This window comes from Camelus ferus, chromosome 16, assembly GCF_009834535.1.
Source record: "Camelus ferus isolate YT-003-E chromosome 16, BCGSAC_Cfer_1.0, whole genome shotgun sequence".
Taxonomy (NCBI): Eukaryota; Metazoa; Chordata; class Mammalia; order Artiodactyla; family Camelidae; genus Camelus; species Camelus ferus.
The window spans coordinates 38534614-38555209 of record NC_045711.1 but is presented as its reverse complement, the minus strand read 5'-3'; the positions used below and the strand labels follow the sequence as shown (position 1 = coordinate 38555209).

The 20596-nt window shown below is 38.8% G+C and overlaps 1 protein-coding gene across 2 annotated transcripts in view; it reads left to right on the top strand.

Moving 5' to 3' along the window:
• Positions 1 to 20596, top strand: part of RPA1 (replication protein A1) — a 46736-nt gene that overhangs the window by 17841 nt on the left and 8299 nt on the right. For both annotated transcript variants that reach the window (XM_014559567.2, XM_006184997.3), the window contains exons 6-13: positions 10520 to 10612; positions 12811 to 12943; positions 14117 to 14219; positions 15663 to 15731; positions 15878 to 16070; positions 16225 to 16364; positions 16771 to 16919; positions 19313 to 19445. In XM_014559567.2, the coding sequence (XP_014415053.1) occupies positions 10520 to 10612; positions 12811 to 12943; positions 14117 to 14219; positions 15663 to 15731; positions 15878 to 16070; positions 16225 to 16364; positions 16771 to 16919; positions 19313 to 19445 (1013 nt within the window). The remainder of the gene's footprint in view (positions 1 to 10519; positions 10613 to 12810; positions 12944 to 14116; positions 14220 to 15662; positions 15732 to 15877; positions 16071 to 16224; positions 16365 to 16770; positions 16920 to 19312; positions 19446 to 20596) is intronic.

The window sequence follows — 20596 nt, the reverse complement described above, 5'->3', positions numbered from 1 at the left end:
CCTCCTTAGGGGCTTTCCAGAATTCATCTCATTAACATGGGCATAGGTGTGGTTGCAATGGGCTTGTTATGAATAAGAAAAGATACCCTTATTTCTTCTATCACTTAGGAAACAAGAGTTTTAGGAGCTGTGTGCCAGGAACCATGGATGAAGACCAAGATACATGTATTTCTTATATCACAATATCACAAGCTCAGATGAGGAAAGGGAGAAAAATTGGAGAATGTAATAGAAAATTTACACTTTCAATACCACTTAAAATAGATTAAAAATAACAAATACCTAGAAATGATGTGAATGAGAAATGTGTTTTTACAAGATTATTCATATGCATGCTTTTGTTTTTATCATCATACTATTTTATTTTGGCAGGGGATGAGGGAGGTAATCAGGTTTATTTATTTAGAGGAGGTACTGGGGATTGAATCCAGGACCTCATGCATGCTAAGCATGCACTCTACCACATGAGCTACACCACTGGTACACTTTTGTTTTTAAAAAAAAATGTAAAGCATATAGTCTATACTCCTTTGATAGTACTCACCACGCTAGTAGTTTTTAGAATTATTTTTATATTTATTGCCAGATCCAGAGTAAACTCCGTGAAGGTACAGACCATATTTGTTCTATTCTTTGTTTTATCCCTGGTACCTAACTTTTAGTTGGCCCAAAATAAGTATTTGTTGAGTTGAATCAAATACATAACATTATTTAACAATGATTATCTTTTTTTTTTTATTGTGGTAAGACACATAAAATGTACCATCTTAACCATTTTTAACTGTACAGTTTAGTGGTATTAAATACACTCATAGTTGTATAAACATCACCACCATCCATCTCCTTAACTGTTTTCAACTCGTAAAACTGAAACTGTACCCATTAAATAATAACTGCCTATTCTCCGGGGCTCCTGACAACAACCGTTCTGCTTTCTGTTTGTACGATTTTGACTACTCCAAACATCTAAGTGGAATCACACAGTATTTGTCTTTTTGTGGCTGACTCATTTCACTTGGCATAATATCCTCAAGGTTCATTCATGTTGTAGTATGTGTCAGAATTTCCTTCCCTTTTATGGTTGAATAATAATCCTCTTCAATGTATATACCACATTTTTTCTTATCCCTTCATCCATCAATGGACACTTGGGTTGCTTCCACGTTTTGGCTGGTGTGAAAAGTGCTGCTATGAAGATATGTGTACAGACTTCTTTTCCAGACCGTGCTTTCAGTTCTTTTGGGTATACACCCAAAAGTGAGGTTCCTGGATGGTAACTCTATCTTTAACTGTTGAGGAACTGCCACATTGTTTTCCGTAGCAGCTGCACAGGGGCTCCAGTTTCTTCACATCCTTGCCAATGCTTGTTATCTTCTGTCTCTTAAATCATGTAGAAAACAAAACAAAACAAAAAATGGAGTTATAAACCATTGTTAAAGTAATACTAGTTTTTTGATAATTGCCCATTTATTTACCTTACCATTACTTATTTCTTAAATGTTTAGTAGTGTTTACCAGTGAAACTATCTGGGCCTGATACGTACACACACACACACACATTTTTTTTTTTTTAATGGGAAGGTTTTAAACTACAAACATAATTCCTGTAACAGATACGTACAGTGTCATTCAGACAATCTATTCTTGAGTGAGCTTTAGTAAATTATGTGTTGCAAGAAATTTGACCATGTCATTTAAGTTGAATTTATTGGCCTGATATCAAAGTAAATAGAATATATATTCCAATTAAAAGGCAGAAATTATCAGAGTGGATAAAACAAATATAGTTTCCCTTATTATCCTTCTAGTGTCTATAGAAACTTTGGTGATGTCACCTCTCTCATACCTGTTATTGGTGATTTGTGTCTCTTTTTTTCTAATCAGTCTGACTAGAGGTTTATCAATTTTATGGGCCTTTGCAAAGAACTGGCTTTTGGTTTCGTTGATTTTTGTCTTTTTATGTTTTCCATACTATTGGTTTTTGACCTTTAATATTTTCTTTTTTCTGTTTACTTTTGGTTTAATATGTTCTTGTTTCTTTGAGTAGATGTCAGCAATCGACGTTAATTTGAGATCTTTCTTCTTTCCTAAAATTAGAGGGATTTAGTGTTACAAAATTTACCCCTAAGCACTGCTTTAACAGTATCTAGCAAATTTTAATGTTATGTTTTAAGTTTTTTTCCATTCAAAATACTTTCTAATTTCCCTTTTAATTTTTCTTTGTTATTATGTTATTTTGAAATGTATTGGTTTTTAAATATTTAGAGATTTTCCAGAAGTCTTTCCGTTACTGATACCTTAATTTAGTTCTAGTGTGGTCAAATACCATACATTGTATGACTTAAATCCTGTTGATTGTGTTGTCCCAGATTATGCTCGCTCTTGGTAAATTCTGTGTATTTGAGAAGAATGCATATTCCATTGCTGGGCACAGTGTTCTATAAATGTCAGTTAGGTCAAGTTGGTTGATGGTGTGATTCAGATCTTCTATACCTGTACTGATTTTCTATTTATTTGTTCTATCAATTATTGAGAGAGGAATATTGAAATCTCTGGCTAGAATTGTGGTTTCTCTGTTTTCCCTTGCAGTTATATATTAGGTTTTACTTCGTGTATTTTGAAGCTCTGTTAAGTGCATAACCACTTAGAATTATGTTCTCTTTATGAACTGATTCCTTTATCTTTATGAAATGATTTTCTTTATTATTTCTTTATTATTCTTTATCTGGTGACATTCTGTGTTTTGAAATCTGCTTTCCCTGTTGTTAATATAGCCACTCCAGCTTTCTTTTAATTAGTGTTAGCTTGGTGTAAATAATTTTTCATCCTTTCACTTTTAATCTGTTTATGTCTTTATATTAAATGTGTATTTCTTGTAAGCAGTATATAGGTGAGTCTTGATTTTTTTAATCCAATTTGATCATTTCTACTTTTTAACTGGGATGTTTAGACCATTTACACTTAATATTGCTATTGATATGGGTAGGTTTAAATCCATTATCTTGCTGTTTATTTGTCCAATCTGGGTTTTTTGTTTGTTTTTTTTTTTTCCTTTTTCTTACCTGCCTTCTTTCAGACTGAAAATTTTTATGATTCCTTTTATCTCCTTTGTTGACTTATTAAGTATAGCCCTTTGTTTTGCTATTCTGGTGGTTGCTTTAAGGTTTGTAGTATGCACTTTAACTCATCAAGGTGACAGAGTGACATTATACTGCTTCACATGTAGTTTAAGAGTCTTACTTCCTTTTCTCCCCTCCCAGTCTTTGTACTATGGTTATCGTACATTTTACCTATTTTATAAACCACACAAAACATTGCTATTATTTGTGTTTAAATAGTTACCTTTTAAAGAGATTTATATAATAAGAAAAAAACCTTATATATAATTTACTCATGTAGTTACCATGTCTGGTGCTCTTTACTCCTCTGTCTAGACCCATATTTCCAACTGATGTCGTTTAGTATTTCTTGTAGCAAAGATCTGCAGGTGATGAATTCTTTCAGCCTCTGTATGTCTGAAAAACATTTTGCCTTTGGCTCTGAAAGACATTTTTGCTAGGCACAGAGTTCCAGGTAGACAGTTTTTCTCTTTTCAGTACTTCGAAGACGGCACCTTGCTTTCATTGTTACCCCAAGGGAACTCTGCTTTTGTCCTTATTTTTGTCCTCTGTTTTAAAATGACTTTTTGTCTAACCACTTTAAAAAATTTCTCATTATCATTAGTTTTGAACAGTTTGATTATAATGTACCTTGGTGTCATTTTCTTCTTTCTTTTGTTTGTTTGTATTAATGTTCATTGAGCTTTTTGGGTCTGTGTCTGTGTCATTTTCATCACATTTGGAACAATTTGGCCATTGTTTCTTCAGTCTCTCTCTCAGCCCTTGAGTCTCCACTTTCACATGTATGAGCCTGCTTGAAGTTGTCTCACGGCTCACTGATGCTGGGTTTTCATTGTTGTTGTTTATTCTTTTCCAGTGTTCCATTTGGGTAGTTCCTATGGCTGTTTTCAGGTTCACTAATCTTTTCTTCTGCCATGTCTGTCCCATCCAGTGTATTTTACTTCTCGGTTCATCTTAAGAAGCTCTGTTTGGCCTCTGTTGTAGCCTCTCTCTCTCTCTACGTGACTTGTAGAATGTGCAGAGTACAATAATAACTGTCTTAATGTCTTTGCTAATTCCAGCATCTGTGTCAGTTCTTGGTCGGGTTTAATCAGGTGATTTTTTTTTCCCCTTCCTCATTATCAAGTATATTTTTCTGCTTCTTTGTGTGCCTGGTAATCTTTGAATGAATGTCAGACATTGTGATTCCCACTTTGTTGAGTGCTGGAAACTTGTATGCTTGTAATTATTCTTGAGCTTTTTTCAGGGATACAGTTAACTTACTTGGAAGCAGTTTGATCTTCTAGGGTGTTGGCTTTTAAGGTTTGTTAGGTGGGATCAGAGAACAGCAGTTATTCTGGGTCTGGTTATTCCTAGCACGGGGGCAAGACCTGTCAGTATTCTACTCACTGCCCCGTGAATATGAGCTTTTCCGTTCTGGCTGTTAGAAACAGGTTCTATTTCTAGCATGTTGTAAGCACTGGACACTGTTCCTGCAAGTCCTCCCAGATGGTTCATTCTTTCCCTGGCCTCAGATAGTTTCCACACATGCATCAGTCAACCAGTACTCTGCTGACTACTTAAGCGAAGTCTCCACACACCTCTGGAGATGTCTCTCTGTGTAGCTTTTCTCTGGTCTTTGGTCCTGAGAATCTCTAGATGTCTTGATGTCCCAAGACTCCCAATCCCATCTCCTTAACTCAGGGGATCCTCCAGGCCTGCTTCCTGTGCCACAGCCTGGAAACTCTCAAGGCAGTAAGTAAGCTGATGCAGTCACACGCACATTGTTTCCTCTGTCTCTGGATCACTGTCCTTCCTTGCTTAGTGTCCAGTGTCCTGAGAATCATTTCTCTCATATATTTTGTTGCCTTTTTGGTTATTTAATATGGGATGGTAAACCTGGTTTCTGTTATTCCATCTTGTCCTGTACATAGTTTTAAAAGTCAAGTAGTTTTGCAAGTGTTATAAGTGTCTAAATTACATATTTAGAGAAATCTTACCTCCTGCCCCTGCCTCCTCCTGACCTGTTCCTACCCACTGCTGCCCTCTATAGTTAACCAGTTTTAGTGGTGTTTCTTCATGAAAATATAACCAAATACATAAATTACATATTCTCATTCATAATCCACTTTGCTTACACCAAAGGTAGGGCACTGTGTGCACTATCTTGTTTGTTTGTTTGTTTCTTTGTCTCTTTCTTTCTTTCTTTCTATTTTTTTAAATTTCAGCCTAGAGAGATTTTCGTATATACAGAGATCTTCCTCATCGTTTTTTTTAACAGTATAGTGTTCTGTTGTGTCGCTCTTCCATAATTTAACCAGCCCTTTATTGATTGGCACTTGGATGTTTCTGTGCTCTAGCTATTAAAATGGTGCTGCAACAAGTCACTTAATATACATGCAGGTATGAGGCAGAGGGGTTTGGTTGCCAGAATTGGATCAATGGATAAATGCTTCTGTGGTAGTTAGATATGCTTGGATCCCCTCCATAGGATATTATCATTTTGCATTCCCAGCAGCAGTACCTGAAAATACTGGTTTCTTTACAGCTATGCCAACAGAGTATGTTATTGCTATCTTTTGATTTTTTTTTTCCAATCTGATAGATGAAGACTCGCATCTCAGTATATTTAGTTTATATTCTGAGCAAAGTCAGCATCCTTTTAAATGCTTATGGGCTTTTTTATTCTCTGTGAACTGTTGTGTTGTCCATTTTTCTTTTGGGTTGTCTTTTTCTTCCTAATTTTTAAGAGTTCTTCAAAAAGTAGGAGAATTACTCCTTTGTCTCCTAGATGAGTTACAAGGTCTTTCTGACTTTGCTTATGGTGTTTTTTGCTATGCAGCAGTTTTCTTTTGTTCTCATGAAGTTAAATTTTCCAAATTTTTAAATGACTTTGGGGTCTTGAGCCATAGTTAGGTCTTCCTCCCTCCAGAGTTATAAAGGCGTTCACTCACATTTTATCCTAGTACTTGTACGATTTCATTGTTTGCATTGAAATCATCCAGCTGCTTCTCTTGTGCAGTTGTGATGTCTTGATTTGTGGTGTTTGGGGCTTCATTTTCACATAACTTGGAATTTGTGGGTTTTCTTTTTTCCCTAGTTTCACTAGAGACGCAGTCCGTATGTGGTATGTCTGTTTATGGGATTCATTCTTATCTCTCTGTATGATTTTTTAGGAGAAGTGGGAAGATTTGGGACTAGCATGGGACATCACCATGCTTCTTCCAGAAATGGAGCCTTCTAGATTTTAAGTTTTACCTATACCAAACATAATAATTTGGTGCTGTAACTTGGAAAGGGGAAGTCAGAACCTATTCAGGTAAAGCTGTAAAATATTAGATTGAAACATCACAGTTGTTTTGCAGTAGTAAAATTTTATTAAAATGAGCACATTGGTTATCTTACTCTCAGCTTCTAGGAAGGAGAGCCAAGACAAATCAGTACTTTACATCTCTGAAATCTTTGGATGCAGTAGGGGAGGTGAGGGAGCGAAGATTGTGCCCAACTCTATCACCTTTGGCCAGATTTTTTATGTTTTTTATGTTGTATTTAATTGAATGGTTGCTTTGGACATACTGTCTTTCAGGGACAAAAGCATTTGAGATAAAGGTGGAGATGAAAGGGTTGGAAGATAATTACTACTTGGGTTCAGAACTGTAGAAAACCCTCCTTTGTCTCAATATGAGTTCCACAAGCTCTTCCCTTTCTTCAGGGTCTGTTAAAGTGCAGATGAATGAGACGATATTTTGCTGTTTAAGATGATGTGCTATTTATTGAATTTCACTGTAACTGGATCAGTAACACTTTGTTACTTGGCCCATCATGAAAGTAGCTTTGTTACAGTGACTACTGCCTCATCGGGTGTATTTCACAAAAATGATTTCTGATTGTTTACTGGAAAGCAGAGAAACTGTTATTAGCGGGTAGAGAACTAAGGTTAGATTTGTATCCTCCTAGCACCTAACCCAGACCTGTGACATATCAGGTGACCAGTGAAATTAATTTACTAAATCCAGCCTAGAAATCGGCAGAGGAATTCCAAACTGCAATGAAATTGTTTTATGGTACTAGTACCACATCAAATAAAGATGTTTATAGGATTTTCAAAAGGTGAGAAATAAAATTTCAAACACAATTCATGTTTCATACAATAGTGGATTGGTTGGCTTTAAATCTCCTATATTTATCACTGTATATTTTTTGTCAATGTGTGTATTAGCTCTATGTACCTACACTATTTCTAACAATATTTTAGATTTAACTTTCTTGCATAATACTTAATTATTAGTATTACTCACTATTAAAAGATATTTGTTGAGATTTTTTTCAGCCTGATTCTGTCCTTTTTCTGCCAACAAGAAATTGTAATTATTGGATTGACTCTTCCTTACATTCTTTGTGATTGTTGTTAAGAAGGTAATTGCTGGTAGAAATTGAGTTTTTTGTTATTCTGTGTGCTCCATTATCTGTTGGCTAATTTTTCTCACCTGGTGGCTTGTTTACTATTGTAATGATAATAAAATTGATAGATGTGAGTGCAAGTAACTTCAGGAGCTAGAGTCTGTTTTTAATATCCTGTGTCCCTCCTGGATCAGAGCCAGTGATAGGAAGCTAGCATACAGCAAAAGTCTTAAGAATTATTACCTTGATCTACCTTATTGGAATGGTTTGATTTGCAGCTGACATAAAACTGAAGATTATCAGAAGTTGAGTCTCTGATAATCTGAGTATTCCTGCTTTGGGGTATGATTTTAATTTTTAGAAAGATTATTATTTAGCTGTGTACTGATTTCTTTCAGGCCTTGTGGTCAGCGGCTGTGTTGCAGTGCATTCTACTGAAGGGCAGGTGTTGCTATTCAGAATGTACCAAGATTCTTGCCATCCTTTTGGTTTGGGATTGTCTCTTATCTCTCCAAATCAGGAATTAAGGATTGCTCTAATAAATGGATTAGTAGCTTTTCCTAACTACCAGATATTGTGGTTATTAGTTAGGTTCTATATAATTAGAGTTCTGGCTGCCAGAATTGGTTGCTTACAATTAAAAATTAACTAGATGGTGGTGAAGATGAATGGATCTGGTCAGACAAACCTGGGTTCAAGACTAGGTTCTGCCTCTTCCTAGCTGTGTGACTTTGGGTGAGTCACTTGCCCTCTTAAACCCACTTTTATCATCTGTTAAGTGGGTATAATAATACTATATACCATAGGGCTGAAGATTAAATGGAATAATGAACTTAACCTTGTACCTGGTGCATAGTAAGCATTCAGAAAATTGTAGCTCTTATTCTGTCTGTTACAGGACCTAATTGGAGTCTTGTTAAATATACTGTATTTCACTGAATCTAAAGATCTCATAAGACTGTACCATTATATCATGTACTAACAAAAAGAAATGATAACATGTTAATTGTAATCCATATATTAAAATATCAAAAAATGTTTATCTTGGAGTACGTAAATAGATAAGTTACATTTTAAAAAATTGGTAAAATACACGTAACATAAAATTTACCTCTTAATCATTTTTAAGTGTACCGTTCAGTAGCATTAAGTACATTCACATCATTTTGCAACCATCACCACTCTCTATCTCTAGAACTCTCTCATGGTCCAAAACTGAAACTCTGTACCCACTAAACAGTAACTCCCCCATTCCCTACTCCCACCAGTCCCTGGTAACCACGTCCCACTTTCTTTCTCTGTGAGTTTAACTACTGTAGATACCTCATAAAGGTTAGTTACATTTTAATAGAAATTAAATGTAAGAAATCACAAGATCCTGTGACCGCATCCTGTTTAGCAAGATACTTGAAGAAGCAGGTGTGGTAACGAGGAAGGGACTTTAGAGTTTTAGATGTTTGAGATGGTAGAAGAGAGGGAGGAACTCAGGTGAATTATTGCAGGGGTTTGTGTATATTTATGTTTCCATCTTTGAATGTTTAAATCTCTTGATTCTTTTGAATAGTATTTCAAGAAGCAGGTAAAAATAAGTTTGTTTTTTCCAACCACTTGGCCCCAATACTGTTTACTGAGCAACTCATCTTTCCCCTACTGATTTTTTTAAAAGTTCACAGTAGAATTGCAGGCATATTGTTAAAGAACAGTTCTCCCATGCAATCTCATGACACTGTAAATCCAGAGGTAATGGAAAAGCTGAAAAGTAAACACAAAAATTCATTGTTAGTCTTGGCTCTTTTTTCTATGTGAATAGGGCCTCCCAATTTTTCTCTCCATAGGAAGAACTAAAGAATACACAGTTCTATTTAACCCTTTTAATTTGATGGTAAATTTATTTTACTCTAATGGCACAGTTAACTCTCATTTAGTTGTACCAGTTAAGAGTAATATTGGCAGAGGGAAATGAAATCAGTGTGTAATATGCCCATTTGAGTTAGGGCCTTAGAAAACCCAGCAGGAACAAACCCAGTGATGGAAGAGACTAGGCAGCGCGCAGGGAGCTTTTCCAGCGGTGCTGACAGAATCTGTTCTTAGGGCACACTAGGAAGTTTTTCGAGTTGCACTTGTGTGCTTCAAGCACTCTTGGTTAGCAGCCCAGGTTAGGCTGACTTCTACTTTTAGTGCCAATCACAAAGGCAACATCAAATTCCAGAAATCTATTATTTGTTTTTAATTAGGTGTATTTTTGCAATTTTAACATTCTTCAGCTTTATAACCATTTGTAGAAAGGATAAGGGGCAAATAAATACTCTAATGGTGTGCATTTCTTATTTTCTGCATGAGGGACAGGTTCATTTCCCCTCCTTTCCTTTTAATCTTCCTGTCTCTCTGCCACACCTGCTTCTGAACCCCATTCCCATCTCTCCTGCTGTGACAGTTCACTAGCGCTCCTCGACTCCTAAGGCGTTTTCAACTCTTATTTTCCACCAACTGTCAGTTGCAAAATAAGGTTGCTTTGTTTGGGAAGGAAAGGGTAGAATCCTTTCTGAATGTCTCCTTTTCCTTTGAAGCAGGAGCACTTCAGAGACAATTGAACTGCTTTTAGGTTTTTGTTACCACCCAGCTTTTTCTTCTGTTAGATCCTGCCGAGAACACAGCTCTGTTGATAACATTGATTTGTTGCTATGGAAATAGTGGTAATGTCACAGATTCAGCCCAGTGACTACTTCAGGTTCATGCAGGAGAAATGGGCAAGGCTTTAGGGGAGAGCCTCATTAAAACTGAAAGCCATCAATTATAAGCAGGTGAAAGGTAAATGGAGCCAACGTTTTAGGTAATGAAAACAAAAGCAAACCCCTAGCACATTTCCCTGCGTGCATTTGAGTGCCCCAGCGTGAGTTCCAACCCATGAGAGTCTTTGACAAAATTACAAATTTACATTTACTCGGAGTATTCTGTGTGTCTTCTACTTAAGTTTAAATCTTTTAACCCAAATTATTTGCACTGAAATGTTTGATTTTCAGGACACGGACAGCAGCCAGTAGTCCCTTCTCCAGTCTCAGCGGCCCTTGCATCAACCAGCAGGCCCCAGCAACAGAATGGGAGCCCAGGAGTGGGTAAGGCTGCCACGTGAGGACACACGCTGGTTTGTGGGGCAGGCTTCTGATGGTGTTTTGAAATTTAATCTGGGACTAAAGGGAGTTTTCAAAAAGCCATTCATGACAGTTGCTTCTTGCAAAGAAAAATTCCAATTCTTATTGTAAAGTGTGTAATTGAAAAACATGATTAAAAGTAGTCTTTTAAAGATACTTAATACGCTTTTTTGTTCCCTAAAAATTAGAATGATACACTGTTCTCTTAATAGTTCATCTGGTAGTTTCTCGCTTACACCCTCTTGACTGTGAATTTACATACCTTTTAAATCCTCGCCTTTCAACTCTCGGATCTGCTTATTAAATTGGGCTTGTCTCTCTCTTGAGTTTACCATTTTAGGCTCTTGTGGGTATTTATTTTAGCTTGAAGACAGTCATTTATGTTGGTCATGGGCCCTGCTTCTCAGTCTGACGGATGAGAAATAGTTTCTTCTTTTTAACTTTCTCTGCAGCAGGTCCTGAGAGGCTGTAATGGAATCCTTGTGTTTACTTTCCGGTCTTTGCTTTAGGAACCTCTTCATGGGGGATGTCACCACTGAAAATTATGACTCGTAGAATTTGGTTGGAATTTGTTTTTAGAGTTCCTTTTTTCTGTCATAGCTTCACATGCACCACCTCCTCCCCTCCCCTCAACTAGTAGTTTCTATTTTTCAATGCTGAGTTTCTAAGAAAAGCAAGGTTAAGACGTCACTAATGTTTCTTTGAAACTTGCAGGACATACGACTTTTCCCCCATTTGTCTTTGATGTTTTTATCTACCTTGCAATAGCGAGCTATCTTCTGTTCATCTCCCTGAGTGGATCTATTTATACACAACTCTCAAATTATGTGCTGTTGAAGGGAGGGTGGAATAGATTATCTAAAATGGTAAATATTCTAAAAACCACTTCCTTAGGCTGAAATACAAATAGAATGTTACTCTTCTCCTCCCCCCCAGATTAATTTTTCCAGTTGTCTGTCTTTGGCTTATATTGAGATTTATTTTTAAAAAATCAGTTAATGTTCCCTAAACACACAGCTGGGTACTGAAAGGAGGAGGACTACAAGTGTGTCAAGGGGAAGCTGCCAGCATGAAAACTGGATGTGTTTTTTATATAGTTATGTATTTTATGCTAGGTATGTATGTACACACATGGACATTCTGCAGAGCACGTGTGCTTCCTGGCATCATCTTGAGGTCATTGTTACTGTTGTATGTGTAGTCATTTCTGGCCTCCCCAGTTAGAAGAGACAATTTTAAGATCTGTGACAGTTTATGTATATATTTTACTAAGTTCTGCAAGTACCTAGAATAGTGTGGTGCATGCTGTGGAAACTCAGTAAATAAATGGTGAATAATGGCAGATTTACATTTCTAGCCAGATGCCATTCTGAAGAAATGTTTTGATATAGAAGATAAGAAATCATTGGACTAAATTATCTTTTCTGAATCTGGAGGTTGAAGCTTTACAGAAGCAGCATGCATGTGGAGGAATTCATTTGCTTGTTACAGGCTTTACATAACTACATGGTCTTCCCAAATGCAAGGCAGCGGCTTAGGCTTAGGTGAAGGAGGCAAGAAGGGGTCACAGTAGCCAGCCCACCTACTTGTCTTGAACCGAGAACTGATTCTTACCCTTTGCTCCCAAGGAAACCCAGTCCGTAGACTTCATTCTAGACTTTCTAGTCCTGTAAGACCAGTTGCGATCTGGGAGTTTTCTGGGGGATATTTGTGGTAGGTACCTTTACCTTAGATGGTTCACCCTCTGTGTCCCTTAATTCCTAGCCTTTCCTTTTTGCTTTTTCTCTTCTGCAACCAGTGACTTGCTGTCAGGAAGGTTGACTTTCTTTCTCTGACCCATTATCTTGCCCATTGATACAGACGTTTGAGAGGGTTGACCTCCTAAATAACGGTGCCTTGTTTCCTTGCTGTTATTCTCTTGACTTCAGGGATCAGCAGGTACAATCTTGAATGTCTGTGTGCCCAGCCTTCATTTTAGATCGATCTCTAGCCTCCTGTTTCAGTCTCTGTTTGATCTCCAGCTTTCTAGATTATTTAAAAGGAAAAACTTTGCCTCTCATTTTTAGGATGTCACCAGTGACACCTCAGTGATTGAGAGCTATTACAAAACTTTCTGTAAAATTCAAGTAGAATAATGATTGTCCTTTGTGTTTGTTTTAAAGGTTCCACTGTACCTAAGGCTTATGGTGCCTCAAAGATATTTGGAAAAGCTGGAGGTACCAGCATAGTGAACAGCTCCGGGGGGACACAGTCCAAAGTGGTACCCATTGCCAGCCTCACCCCTTACCAGTCCAAGTGAGTTATCTCATGCAATAAGTTTAGAATGTACTTACAAAATATACAAGAGGTTATTATGGGCTCTTGAGTTACTTACATGTGAACTTCAGGGTTACCACACATAAAATAGGTCTCCTCCCTTTTTTTTCAGAGGGCGAGATTACAAATTGTGGCAATCTTTTACTCTCTTCTAATAAAATAATGGCAAAAAGGGCAATCTGCCATAGCCTGTGGAGTTTCATTCATTTTAAAAGAACTTGAAATTTAAAAGATTTAATGCTTAAAGAATCAATAGTCTTATGAGTAAAAATAAATATTTGTTCTGATTCAGAAGGCATTTCATCTTCCCATTATATAAGTAGATATTTTTAGTCTAAAAATTATTACTATGATTTAGTTGGCTAAAAGAATCCGTATGGTTTATATCAACCATATTAATATAACATGCACAGATATTTCTTTTATATGACTTCTTTCCATTAAAAATTAATTTTAGCAGTTGAAAATTAGTGAGTACTCTTTTCAGAATTCTTTCAAATATGTTTTTATTTATTCTTCAATTCTTTATGATATAGGTAAGATCTGTTCCTCTGTGAAGTTATAAGTAAGGTAACTAAGGTGCCCAGCACCTGCGCTCAGGATGGGCACCAGGACTGGCTGTCAAAGCTTGTGCGTCCTTTTTTAGGGCCTCTGTCTGAGGTCATACTGCTTGAGTGTATTTTCCTTTGGTGGCTTAACCAACACCATCTTCCATACCTTTGTATTTACATTCAGTGCATGTTAGAAATGAGACAGAAGTTTGACATCAGTTATATCAGTTCCCATAATTGAAAATAGTGGCAAAATATAATTGCTGGTATAACTGCATTTTCTAGCTTAAAACCTTTCATTAAGGGAATATTGTTGCCTTGGTGATGCTTTTTGGAGAAGGGAGAGCATTTATAAATTTACTTATTTGACAGGAGAATGAGTCAGTGTTAAATCACCTTGTGTGTTTTACTGTTTGCTTATTGTATAAGCTGTCAGACCTGGATGTTATTGTGGGATTTTAATTAGCAGGATTAAAATACAGCTTACATTGAATAAATGGAATATGCATAAGATAAGAAGGGCTACAGGAAGATGATAGGGATCCGTTCAGATCTTTCCCAAGTAAGACTCGAACACTAATATAATCTGTTTGGTTTTTAGGTGGACTATCTGTGCTCGTGTTACCAATAAAAGTCAGATCCGTACGTGGAGCAATTCCCGGGGGGAAGGGAAACTTTTCTCTATAGAACTCGTTGATGAAAGTGTGAGTATTTGTCACATGGGGGAAGAGGAGTAGTCGACTAAGAAACAGGGCTCATCTCTGTGCAGGCCTACGAGGTGAAAAGCAATAGTAGGCCAAGAAGAAACATGGTTCTTCTTGTTTTTCCTCTATTATAGTCTGTTGATGCTGCCTGGGGACAAAGGGTTAAAGTTATAAATAAAATCCTTGATCGCAAATGAAAGCATTCATAGCAGCTGAAGTTAGTTTTATAACTGTAAGTGGCCTCATGAGCAGGAAAAACCAGAGACACTCTGTCTGACTTGCTGGCAGGTTTAGTTGAAACCCCCGGAGGTGATGTCTGCGTAGGAGCCAAGTCGGGCTTCCAGCAGCCACCTTGATAAGCGATTGGTTCTGTGGGAGATGGATTCTGGCCGTGTAGACTCTATAAGCTTTACTTAAACAAAACCAAACCATGATTAAAAGACAGAAAATCCAAGTTGTGGAATCTCAACAAAGTCTTGTCTGTCCATTAGTTTTGTTTATAATTCCTAATACATACTTCAAGCATTCTTTTCAAAGTGCTGCATATTTCCTATTTGTTCAAATCCCTAAGAGGGCAGGAAAAAAAAAAAAAGAGGGTTTGTTTTTTTCCTTTTGTTTTTGAAAGATGAAGTAGCATCTCAAACGTATTGACTGTGATGGCAGAACTGATGGCAGAACTTGATTTTTTTTTTTTTTTTTACCAAATTACTGGTCTGATCTGTCAGTTGGCTGAAAATCCAGTCATTTATTTAAGTTTCTTCTCCATCAGTAGCATTTTGACTGATGGGAAAGTAAAAGCGAAAATCAAATCACAGACAAACTTGAAAAAAACGACTTGTTTTAACATCTTTGGCCACGACTCCTGAATGTGGAGTGACTCCTTGCTAGGTGCAGACATGAGGGGAGTGCTGAGTCACTGTGTGTGGCTCAGCGCCCTTCCCCCAGGGCTTCAGTCATGTTGTTCATTGTTCAAAATTGTTTTATTTTTGTTGTTAGAATGTTAAACTCACCACTGAGTTTGTTGAGTTGATTTTTTTTTTTTTTTTTTTTTTTTTTGCAGGGATCAGGGGTGGTTTAAGGTTTCTTTTAGGGGGGTGGTAATTAGGTTTATTTATTTTAATAGAGATACTAGGGATTGAACCCAGGACCTCGTGCATGCGAAACACATGCTCTGCCACTGAGCTATAACCCTTCCCCCCACCTTTAAAATTTTTTTTGTTCAGGTTTCTAACTTGAGGTTAATAAAGCACAGTAACAGGAACAGCTGGTTACACTCAGGTGGTTTCATTGGGATCAATAACTTGAATATGTGTAAAATGTGTGTTTCTGGAGTCTCTGTACTCCTGCTTTCAAGATGTCATTTTGACACTAAAGTGTCCTGTTTTTCACTGGTAAAGCTTGATGAACTCCACGGTTCTAACTCGCTCTCGCGTGCTTCCACAGGGCGAAATCAGAGCGACAGCTTTCAATGAGCAAGCGGACAAGTTCTTCCCCCTGATTGACGTTAACAAGGTATGGCAGCATCAAGTCTAGACCTGAGAGAGTTGAGTGTGGGGTGAGGATGAGGGACTGTCTGTTGAGAGCAGTGTGATGGCAAAGGGTTTTTGTATCCAGTTGGATGGACTGTCCCACGTCCCATGACTTGGCCTCTTTCGCAGGTCTATTACTTCTCTAAAGGCACCCTGAAGATTGCCAACAAACAGTTCACATCTGTCAAAAACGACTATGAGATGACCTTCAATAATGAGACTTCTGTCATGCCCTGTGAAGATGGTCATCACTTACCTACAGTTCAGTTTGATTTCACAGGGATCAGTGACCTAGAAAGCAAGTCTAAAGACTCACTTGTAGGTAAGTCTGTGTGTGAGAACAAAGCGGTGATTATTAGTTTTGTTTGCAGCGTTCAGGGGAGGTGTGAGACTTGAGTGCTTGCTGTTCAACCTCTGGTCATGCTGTAATGGGATCCTTGACCGTCTCTTACTCAAACATTGTGCCTGTGTTTTAGACATAATTGGGATCTGCAAGAGCTTCGATGATGTCACTAAAATCACAGTGAAGTCTAACAACAGAGAAGTTTCTAAGAGAAATATCTATTTGATGGACATGTCTGGGAAAGTGGTGAACGCTACTCTGTGGGGAGAAGATGTAAGTACTGCGTTGAGCGGCGGGGACATAAAGAGCTTCTTAGGTGGTGGTCTCGTCCTGGGAGCTGCTTTGGGGCTTTGACCATGAAGGCCGTGTAGACCCCTCCTAGTGAAGAGTTGGGCTCTCTAGGGAGTATTTGAAAACCCTTATTTGATTTACTTCTGTGGGATTTGCTATGATCTCAGTTTTACCTGGTGAAATGCTCTTTCCTCTAGCTCTAGATTAGTTTTGATGTATCTCTGAGCAGATTCTTGTGTGTGAAGTCATCTTGTATAGATTCCATGTACTATGTATTGTATTCACTCTAGTGTTGGCTGTTTTCCTTGCTTTCTATAAAAATGTCCTGTGTGTTCTTCCCAGCAGTAACACTTGTTTATATGCGTTTGGTGTTTCTCTTGTTATGCAGGCTGATAGATTTGATGGTTCTCGACAACCCGTGATGGCTATCAAAGGAGCCAGAGTTTCTGATTTTGGTGGACGGAGCCTCTCTGTACTGTCATCAAGTACGGTCATTATGAATCCTGACATCCCAGAGGCCTATAAGCTTCGTGGATGGTAGGTGTTTGGTTTTGGGAAGGGGGGTGTTTGCTTGTTTAAATGGGGCTAAACACAGGGGTTATCTGCACCTGGGCTTGGAGAAGAGCTGGTTCTTTTGGTTCTTACCGTCAGTATGTGAGCTGTCTGCCAGGGAGAGGGCTCCATTACTGAATGGAGCAGCTCCTATATTTCTTGGAGGCATTTTGCCTTCTGAGAGGATGACTTTGAAGCCCTTAAACTGACAAACGTGTAATCCCATGACAGACCCGGAGACTCACAGGGAGGAATTAGAATGGGAGTGCTGCCCACTGACCTTGACCCTGCGGAAGCAGGCATGGCCAGGCTGGAGCAGCTGTGAGCAGAAGGCGTCTCTTTCCACGGTCCACAGCTCCGAGCTCCTGTTGGAGCGAGGAGAAAGTGCTTTCCTGTTCGGTCCAGTCTCTGGTGCTGATCACAATTAAGTGTGTATTCACTGGACTCTGCTAAAGTGCGGTGGGCACAGTGGGCTTTTGTTGGCATTGTGTTGTTATTCGCAAAGCACTTGGGGCACAAGAAGAGCCTCCTAAAATCTCACTGTGTCTAGCTTTTTAGGGTGTTAAAACTCTGCCATAGAAGAGGCCTTCAAACTGAAACATGGTATGCAAGCATTGATGTAGGCAGGGAAAGCACTTGAACTAGCTTGAGCTGACATAATTTGTGCAGCTGTAGTCACAGGGGGAGGTGTGTTGGTTTCCAACCATGTCTTAGGGTTTGAGTGACTAAAGAATTAGCTCATATTACATACTCCCCACTTTTGTTTGAGTCTGTTGTGAACCAGTAGCACTTAGTATTTGAATAGTTTCATGAAGCATCTGCTGGAGTGTTCATGTTGCTTAAGCCACCTCTGCGAGTGTGGTCCACATGGACCGTATTTAACTATTCTGGTAGCTGGCATCACATTATGAGGCAGGGCCCGTTAATAATCTGACCAGAGTAAGCACAGCTTTGGTGTGTCCTCACTGCTTGATTTTCTTTCAGGCTCTGGAGCTCGACCTCAGGTTAATTGTGTGCCCACATTAAGGTCTTTGTGTTTTACTTGTTGATAACTGTGGTCCCAGTCACCATAGAAAGACGTGGCTGTCCCCAGAATAGAGTAACTTGGCATTCATCAAAGAGAGGCTCAGCATCCACCCCCACCTGGCCAAGGACTGGGGATGTTTAGATCTGTTATAACAATGTGGAGTTTTTATTGTGAGAAGGGCTGCCTCTCTCCTTGCTCTGCTGACTCCTGATGAGCTGTCTGTGGTGGCAAATGTCTCCTTGGAGTTTTTGAAACCGTAAACTTGCGTAGCTAGTCATGGTGAAACAGATTTATGGACCTTGCTGTGCCTCTGTGACGGATTTAGCCGCTTCCCTGACAGAACAAGAAGTCAGCTTAGGGCAGCATCCATTCTGTTCCGTGGTTTCTTTAAGGAAGCTGTTGTGTTCATGGTTGGCTTTTTGCTGTCCTTTTGGATGATGTTGTCATGTTTTTTAATCTGACTGACTCTTCCCTGCCCCAGGTATGTATCTGAGACACTTCCTCTCCAGCCCCCTCTCCTTCATATCAGCTGATAATATGCCCAAGAAATATAATCAATTTTAATAAAAATTCATCATAAATTAATTTTAACTTTAATATTGGCATAAGTAAAATCTCACTAAGAAGATAAATCTACAAGGAAACGGATTAATACCTTCTAATAAGTTCCTGTGGGTTATATAATCTTTTGAAATCTATGTCAGGCTTAAAAAATCTTTCACTGTGCAGATGTTATTTCCTACCCTGTTAAAATATGTCAGCTGTCCCTTTCTTGTATTTGTTTTTCTGAGGAGGAGGAGGTAATTAGGTGTCTTCATTGATTTCTGCCTGGTGGAGGTACCAGGGATTGAACCCAGGACCTCTTGGGTGCTGAGCATGCACTCTGTAGCATGAGCTATACCCTTCCCCCAACTATCCCTTTCTATCCTGATACATTTCAGTGATGATGAAAATGCAGCTGCTGACCAAGAGTGAGCATCAGTCACCCAAAGAACTGTACCAGAGCTCTCTGCCATGGCTTTTTTGTTGTTGACTTTCCAGGTTACTGTTTTTAGGTCTTGGGCCCTCCGGCCAATGTTGATAAGCAAGGCTAATTTAAGGAAAGATTCTGTGGTAGTTTGGCACTGTCTTTCTTGACCACTGGGGGGCATCAAAGCAGTTGAGATAAAAAGAGGTCATTTCATTTCTTCAGTAGACTTAAGATGCAGTGAGAAAGATGCTGACTTCAGCCCACTTGGCCATGACCTATGAAAGTTGAATGAGGAGTGGGTATCCTGTATCTGACATCCAGAAACAAGTATCATACTCAGTAAGCATACAAAATGCCTGTTACTCTTCTTTTATTTTTCAGGTTTGACTCAGAGGGACAAGCCCTAGATGGCGTTTCCATCTCTGATCTAAAGAGTGGAGGAATGGGAGGAAGCAACACCAACTGGAGAACTTTATATGAGGTTAAATCCGAGAACCTGGGCCAAGGCGACAAGGTATCTGCGGCCTGATGGTTGAGGGATCGTGCCCAGAGGGAAGGGCCGTGCCGTCCAGTGGGAGTGTGTTACATCCCTCAGGTGTGTTGAGGCAGGAAGATGTTAAGAACTCTGGCTTAGAGAGTTGTGCAGTTCTTAGAGCAATCTTAACAAAGTGGTGTAACTGAGTTGCGTGTTACGGTATGAACTGCCCTCGGGTCCATGTTTCTCTTCTGTGACTGTTCCTGCAAATTGAAATACCTGCATACCAAGAAGGTGGCTTTTGAGATTATAGCTCACGCTGAGCGTTGTTAGTCAGGCTCAGGGTCAGATGTCGGGCAGTTCCCATGTGCTTTCACTGGCTGTAGATTGTTAACCTGGCGGGTTGAGTCATGCTGGTTGGTGTTCTCTGACAAGAATTGGCTCTGGTATTTGATTTTAGTTGCAACTTCCCTTTCAATGTTTGTATTTAATGATCCTTTTCCCATCTTGATCTAAGCCTATATTCTGTCAGCAGTTCAGTATTTAAATCATTTATTTCTCCTTTCTGCTTCCCAAACCAGTAATTCCTGCTTTATTATTTTCATATAATGCAATATAGTTTTTATTCCTTACTGTCTCATTTCACTGTACTCACTTATCCATCACTGTCACCGACTGCAACTTACAGTACTGTCATACAGCACTCTGCGAATTAAACATCGGGCTGATGCGTGTTGCTCTTTGAGTTCTCTTGTCAGCCAGTTTCTCTCATAGATCTAAAAGTAGACCGTGTGTAATAAGGAGTCAGGCCTAGAGAGTACTTCTTTGCACCCAAACTTTCGAGTCCCACTTTGAATCTGGTCTTTACCCGGACATACTGAAAAACCCATCAGGCGTTCTCCTAGGAGGCCCCATTCTCTGCAGCCTTTCAGATCCAGGATTTGCAGAAGCTCTTTAAACATCCACATTATTGTTTTGCCTCTTTTGGTCTGAGACACCGGGAAGCCCCAAAGGTTGCAGACTTGGCCCTGAGTTCAGAGCACACCCAGAGGGAACTGCTCACCCTCCAAAAACTCTTCATCCCATTTCCTTTCCATGAGAGTTAGAAAGAAAAACAAATAACAACAACATAAAGCCCAGGCACATGACTTGGTCCTCGCAACATTTACTTACCAGTGATGTCTCCACTT